The sequence below is a fragment of the Panthera pardus genome, unplaced genomic scaffold (assembly GCF_024362965.1).
Source record: "Panthera pardus isolate Hobbes unplaced genomic scaffold, ASM2436296v1 HiC_scaffold_3, whole genome shotgun sequence".
Lineage (NCBI taxonomy): Eukaryota > Metazoa > Chordata > Mammalia > Carnivora > Felidae > Panthera > Panthera pardus.
Window position 1 is genome coordinate 2,322,327 of NW_026526876.1, and position 7,195 is coordinate 2,329,521.

General features: G+C 54.9%; 1 protein-coding gene across 1 annotated transcript in view; it reads left to right on the plus strand.

Moving 5' to 3' along the window:
* LOC109245799 (multidrug and toxin extrusion protein 1-like) overlaps positions 1-7,195 on the plus strand; it is a 36,868-nt gene that overhangs the window by 12,952 nt on the left and 16,721 nt on the right. Inside the window, exons 6-12 of the mRNA XM_019413320.2 lie at positions 1,251-1,295; positions 4,455-4,552; positions 4,807-4,904; positions 5,010-5,123; positions 5,207-5,274; positions 6,557-6,665; positions 6,785-6,860. Coding sequence (XP_019268865.1) covers positions 1,251-1,295; positions 4,455-4,552; positions 4,807-4,904; positions 5,010-5,123; positions 5,207-5,274; positions 6,557-6,665; positions 6,785-6,860 — 608 coding nt within the window. The remainder of the gene's footprint in view (positions 1-1,250; positions 1,296-4,454; positions 4,553-4,806; positions 4,905-5,009; positions 5,124-5,206; positions 5,275-6,556; positions 6,666-6,784; positions 6,861-7,195) is intronic.

A 7,195-nucleotide genomic window follows, 5' to 3' on the forward strand; every position in this document is an offset into this window, starting at 1 on the left:
TTCAGCCTTTTTTTTTCTTTTTTCTTCTTTTAGATAAGGGTAAATTCTTTCCCGTGTCAGAACTCCTTGGGGCCTCACTCTGAACCTGTAGATTTTTTTTTTTTCCTTGCTGAGTGTGATCACACACAACCCTGAGTGTATGTTCACGTCTGACACAGAAGCTCGCGGTCAGTGAACAATTAAAACTATTTTACTCCGTTGGGACGGCGGGGCTGCGTGGGTTTGCTTGCACTGCCCTGACAACACGCCACAGACTGGATGGCTTAAACGTTTTCTCACACTACTGGAAGCTGCAAAGTCTGAGATCAAGGTGTCGCAGGGTTGATACCCTTAGGGGCCTCTCCTTGCCTTGCAGACCACCTCCTGCTTGGCTGCCTCTTCTCGCGGCCATCCCCCTGTGTGGGTGCAGCCGCGGTGTCTCTTGTCTTCTTATCAGGATCTCAGTCCTGTTGGGTTAGAGCTCACGCTAATGGCCTCATGTTAACGTAATCACCTCTTTAAAAACTCCCCAAATACAGCCACATTGGGGGTTAGGTCTTCAACATACGAATTTGGATGGCTGTAATTCAGCCCTTAAAAGTAGCCGTCTGCCGTCACAGTTGGCATTGTGGCTTTTAATTTACCCCGAAGCCTTTAAAGTTTAATATTCTCGGGGTGTCTGGGTGGCTCGGTTGGTTAAGCACCCAACCCTTGGTTTCTGCTCGGCTCATGAGCTCATGGTTTGTGGGATTGAGCCCCGAGTCAGGTTCTGTGCTGACAGTGCAGGGCCTGCTGGGGGGGGGGGGTCTCTCTTTCCCGTTCTTTCTCTGCCCCTCCCCCATGTGCACGTGTGCACGCTCTCTCAAAATAAATTTCTGAAAACGTTAAAAAAAGATAAAGTTCCGTATTATTTAGTTATGCCACCAAATAGGACTGCTACTTGGTCTATAAAAGTGGTGCCCCCCCCCCCCTAGAGTTTGCCCAGGGGCCTCCTTTACAGCCCCACTGTTCCCCAGAAGGCTCCTTGTCATACTCCCAAGGAAACTGCTCTCCCAGGCCCTGGGGTCCCTTGGATGCTGTTCATCCATAAGAGATGTTTGGAATGCCCTGGCCCTAGACACCTCGGCTCCCATCCCCTGTCCCTGTCCCCTTCTGAGATGGCATGCCTCTGCGGGTCCACGGGGGAGCAGAGGGCAGCCAAGCCACGGCTCCCAGCTCCTTGCTACATGGCAAGGCCAAGATGTTAACATTCGTTTCTTCTTCTCTTGTAGGCAATCTTTATTTACACGTTACAAGTTAAATTTTTGCTCAATCAGGTAATGTAGACTCTCCTTTTTTCTTTGGGGGGGGGGCGGTTCATGGGAGTTTATGGCTTTCGGGGATCGGGGCCCTGAAAACATTCATGGATAACAGGGTGGGGAACCTCACCTGCTGGGGGCCACCGAAACACGTTTTCCCGTGTGGTGCGCTCAGGACTTCGGTGTGGAGAAGTTTACCAAGTGAAATCAAGGGAAGGGTATGTTCTTGTTGGCTCTGGAACATTCTTCTCTGATTCCCCCTTGGAAATATTGTCATTGGCAGGATAAGGGGTAGCACTAGCGTTCTTTGGCTCCATGCTGTTACCTGGCTCTCTGGAAGTGAAGGGTGTGTGCCTGTGTCCCCCAGAGGGTGCCGGGCAGGCTCCAGGGAGCCAACCTCTCAGCTCCTCTCAGCCTGTCTGAAAGGCCCGGCTCTCCTCAGCGGGGCGTGAAGGCCCACGTCGTAGCATGTCATGTCAGGGAGAACTGTGACCAGCGGCAGGGGCCAAAGCTGTGTGACGGCTGCCCTGGTTCGGTAGGCGTGCATTTACGATGCCAGCGTATGTGGGACCCTTGACTTCCTTCCAGAGGAATCCAGGGAAATGAGGGTCCCGGGCAATGGGTCGTGGCCACACAGGTAGGCTCTCCAGGGCACGTGCGACCGAGGGCACAAGGGAGGGGAGAGAGAAGGGAAGAGGTTTTCCGTTTATTTAATGTTCTTAAATTTAAGGTTACCCTGTGGACAAAAACAGCTTCCGAGTCTCCCGTCAGCGTAACACTGAAGGGTCTGGAAAGGGGCAGAAGTCTGCACGACTGAGCGCTGGCCTGTCTGTCCACTGCCAGCCCGTGGCCTTGTCTGAAGCCACGCGGAGGCGTTAGATGCTCGGGGCTTTCTCCCTGACTGCCAGGCTCCCAGCCAGCATGGGGGCTCCTAGCCACAGGCTCCAGCTTGGCCCAGTGAGGACACTGGGAGTGAAAACCCCTCTCTCAGATACTCTGAGGGACCCGCAGAGACCTACAAAGAGGAGCCTGCAGCTGAGAGGGGCCGAGAGGCTTGAACCGGGTTTGGAGACTACCCGGGGTTCCCAAGGGGTTCTGGTCACCGGGACGCGGGAGCACAGAGGCCAAGGCATGGATGGAGGGGCACAGTGGATGACAGAATCAGAGAGGTGGGCTGGCCCAGGTTCAGCCTTGGTTCTCTGCTGTGGATTTCAGCTGGTGGGAAACCGATTGCTAGGGGGAGAGAGAGTTGTGGACGTGGTCCCAACAAAAGATGCTGCAGGTCTATGATGAGAAAGGATGCCCTACAGAAGCAACGGGAATCGTAACACTGGGGCGGATCCTGTAGAACGAAATGACTCCTTGTCTGCAGGGGTCTCTGGAGAGGGAGGGAGTTGCATTTAACCCAGTTTCCGTCTTCGGGCCCAGCCCTTCTGTGAGTGTAGGATATGGGAGTGTGCAGCTGGTCTGGGGGCAAAGTTAATACAGTTGGGGAGGGTGGAAGGAGCTCCAGAGAAAACGGGGGGGGTTGCTTAGACTTGTAGGTGGGAGAGAGGTAGACAAGGCGACCCCACTGGCTTCTGCTGACCTTCCTCTGAGGGAAGCTGTCTCTTGCCTGTTTTTTCTTGCCATCTGTGTGCCCAGGGCTCCCCCGTTTAGAGCTCTAGTCGCCAGTCTGGAATGCTGCCTCTAGGAGGCGCATGCATGTTGCGCACTTGACCTTCTCATCCCCCAGGCCTGCCTCTCCACTTGCCTGCCTTCCTTCCCAGTTAGGGGCCTCGAACACCTTATCTCTGGGGAACCTGCCCTCATCTGGCTCTCCATCTTTTCCTTCACTCTTACGTCTGGTCACTGATGGTCCTGTGGTCCTGCCTCTCTCCAACCTCCAGCCTCAGTTCCTCTCTTCTTCTTCCCTTATCCTTCGGCGGATACTTCCGTAGCATCTTACCAAATTTCCCTGCTGCCAGTCCTTCCCAGGGCCAACCTCACCCCATGCTACTTCTGCTCTCTCTACCCGAAAGGCTTGTGTGGTCTCCTGCCTCCTTTGCTAAAAACTAATAAGCAGGGTTGCCTGACAAATAAGTGACCCACATAAGTGGTTGGCCACGATCCTTGTCCTGGTCCCTGACCAGGAGACCACTTGAGACAAATACGCAGCATGGTGGACCATAGCGTGGCTGGATCAGAGGAGTGTGGTTCTCCCCCAGCAAGGGCGGGGGAGAGTTATCATATGATTCTGATGGAGTTTAGGTGCAGTGCAGGGGAAGCCACGTTTTGGTAGGCTCAGAGCAAAGCAGAAGAGGGATCAATGCCAGGTCCGCCCTGCAAAGTGGACCCACGTCCTCTCTCCTTGGGGACCGGAGAGAGCTCAGATAGATGCGGGTTGCTGTGTCCAGAAATCCGTGAGAAGCTCTGCCCCTGAGCTGGAAAATCGAGGCTGCTGCTTTGGGGTGTGAGAGTGACTTCAATCCCCCAGGCAGGAGAGGGATCTTTTATTTTAACTGGTAACGACTTCACATGACGAAATGTCACAGGGTCCGTGATTTCAGAGAAGCAGGTTTGTCAGAGGGTGAGGAAGCAGTAGGCGTTCAGACGAGGGGCCGGGGTGACACCTTGCAGGTGGGAGAAGCAGCTGGCCTCATCGCGTCTGCGATTCTGATCCCCTGATGCCTTGTACGTCTCCAGCCCGTGTCGTTTTCCTCTCCCGTCTGAAGTCTTAGATTACGATGCCAAACAGCCCGGACTTCTCTGCCCTGTGCTTGTAAGCAGAGCCGGGTGGGATGGAGTCCTTCCCACGCCCCAGCTTTGTGAGGTCATCTTAGATCAGTGTTCTGAACTTCCATTTGGTTGAAAAAGTGCTGAGTTGGTCACCCCCTGTCCAGTGTGGAAGGTGATTTGTTTATACTCCGTCTCAGCCAGTCCTTGTGCTCTGGTAGGCGAACCACTTGGCTGCCTGTCTGTTGCCGGGCCCTCTCCTGCCCACGTCCCTGTGTTTCACGCCTCCAGGCGGGGGAGGAGGGGAGGAGGAGGGAGGGGGGAGGCAGGAGGCCAGGAGCAGCAAGGACAGGCATTCGGTTGGGTCCTCATGCTATACCTGTGGCGCGTGTGCATTTGGGGAAGAAGTGACCACCCTGCTCCCTGGTCTCCAGCACGCGGTGCGGTCTCTCCTCGTTTCAGGGAATCCTACTGCCCCAGATCCTCACCGGAGTTGTCGCCAATCTTGTCAACGCCCTCATCAACTATCTGTTTCTCTATCAACTGGATCTCGGGGTGATGTGAGTCCAGCTGATTCTGGGGATGGGAGGCGGGGGGGGGGGGACCTGCCTGAGGCATTTCCAGGGCGGGATGGCAGGGGGGCACCTCTACTTGGTCATGTCTCCCGGTGGGGGTCCCCTCCCTGGGCCGCTCTGGAAAGCACTGTCAGGGACGGACCGCGAGGCTGCTCCGGAAAGAAGATGCGTTTAGGGCTGCCACGGGAGTCCCCGCACGATGGACAGGCACCTGCCCTCACTGGGACCCTTCCTCCCAGGGGGTCGGCACTGGCAAATACCATTTCCCAGTTCATCCTCGTGCTGCTCCTCTTCCTGTACATCCTCTGGAAGAAACTGCATCACACTATCTGGGAAGGTAAAGTCTGCTGTTCGTTTTCCAGCTCGGACGTGGGTCTTGTCTCGGGTTGAGCTCCAGCCCAGTGGCCCGTGTGTTGGCGATGTGTCTCTGTCTCTGCTGCAGGGTGGTCCCTTGAGTGTCTGCATGACTGGGCCGGCTTCTTCGACCTGGCCTTCCCCGGCATGCTCATGCTGTGCATTGAGTGGTGGGCCTACGAGATCGGGAGCCTACTGAGCGGTCAGTGTGGGGACAGGTGGCGATGGCTGGCGTGGGCACGGGCCCCGTCCGGAAGCACGGTGTCAGCTGCCTCTCTCCACCAGGTATCCTCGGCATGGTGGAGCTGGGAGCCCAGTCCGTGTTGTACGAAGTGACCGTCATTTTGTACATGGTGAGTGTCCGGGAGCCGGTCGTGTGGGGGTGCTAGCTGGTTCTTTTGAAAAGAGCCCAAAGGGGCGCCTGGGTGGCCCAGTCGGTTAAGCGGCCGACTTCAGCTCAGGTCACGGTCCGTGAGTTCGAGCCCTGTGTCGGGCTCTGGGCTGATGGCTAGGAGCCTGGAGCCTGCTTCCGATTCTGTGTCTCCCTCTGTCTCTGCCCCTCCCCTGTTCATGCTGTGTCTCTCTCTGTCTCAAAAATAAATACACGTTAAAAAAAATTTTTTTTTTTTAAATAAAAAGAAAAGAATCCAAAGAACGAGCGTAGGCATTCATCCCGTTAGTAACCTGTGAAACGATACACGAGAGTAAAATTTCATCGTAGAGCCGGGCAGGGCCCATCTGGAATGGTGGGGTCTTTCTGGTGAGCTCTGGGGAGTTTGCACGTCCTAGCACTGTTCGGATCTGAAAGATTTTTGCCTAAGCTTCTTTATTTGTGTAGAGAGAGAGGGCATGCAAATAAGGGAGGGACAGAGAAAAAGAGGGAGAGAGAGAATCCCAAGCGGAATTCTTGCTGTCAGTGCAGAGCCTGACGTGGGGCTCGGTCCCATGAACCGTGAGAACGTGACCCGAGCCGAAATCAAGAGTCAGACACCAGCCAGGCGCCCCCCGGATCTGAAAGACTTGATTTGATTTGCACACTTCCCAGACATGAAGAATCTTTTCCGGTTGTCACAACACACGATAGATGCCTGGGGGACAGGTCGGGGGCGCAAAGGGTGATGGCGCTAGGTTCATGGCGTGAGGAGCCCCGCTGCCTGGGATGAGCTTGGGTGTGCATCTTTGCGTTTCCTTAAAGTTCCTTTTTACCCGACGCTCCGGGGAAGGGGAAAGGTCGCCGTTTTGGGATTCTGTTTTCTAAACTTGATCCCTTGATGGTCTTTCAGAACAGACTTCCCCTGGGCTCCTGGCAGTCCGTCCTCTGCACGCAGAGGAGGAACACGATTGTGCGGGACCCTCCCTTGCACACCTTAGAAGCCTTGCCCCAAAGCCCAGTATGCGATGGAGATTCACATCAGCCTGGGGGCACTCGGCTAGGCAAATGGGAGGTTGCAAATTTATTTTCTCAGAACTTTTAGGACCAGGTTTTACCACTGAGGTGTATGCCATGATCTTCCGGGTCCCTGTTCCCTGGGGAAGGTGCACGGTTGGGCTGAGAACCGAGCCAAGAGGCAGGGACTTCTCTGCTCCCTGCTTACTCTTCCCTTTTCGTTATGGTATGTCTGCTTTTCATTTTAGATACCTTCAGGCCTCAGTGTGGCCACCAGTATCCGGGTAGGGAATGCGCTGGGCGCTGGAGACATCGAGCAGGCCAAGAAGTCCTCAACTGTCGCCTTGCTGGTCACAGGTGCTTAGACTCTTCAGTCATTGACTCACCCAAATGGTCTGTGCCCGGGAAGCCCAGCCTCCCGGTGCCCTGCAGATCTCCTTTCTCACTGGTTGTTTCTCTGCTGTTTTTACCTCCAGGAGTCTTTGCTGTAACCTTCTGCGTCCTGTTGTTAATTTTTAAGGATCTGGTGGGGTACATTTTCACTAGCGACCGGTGAGTGTGGACATTTTCTTGAAATGCAAAATTTGCCGTAAAGAAATGGTTGGGTAGATGGATGCCTTCACACTGGGAGGCATCCTGGGGGTGTTGCATCGTGGAGGGTCCCTGAGCCATTTGTAAGATCAGAAACTCACCGGGGGCACCTGGGTGGCTCGGTCGGTTAAGTGGCCAACTTTGGCTCAGTTCATGATCTCACGGTCCATGGGTTCGAGCTCCACATTGGGCTCTGTGCTGACAGCTCAGTGCCTAAAGGACGCTTCAGATTCTGTGTCTCCCGTTCTCTCTGCCTCTCTCCCACTCGTGCTATGTCTCTCTCACTCTCAAAAATA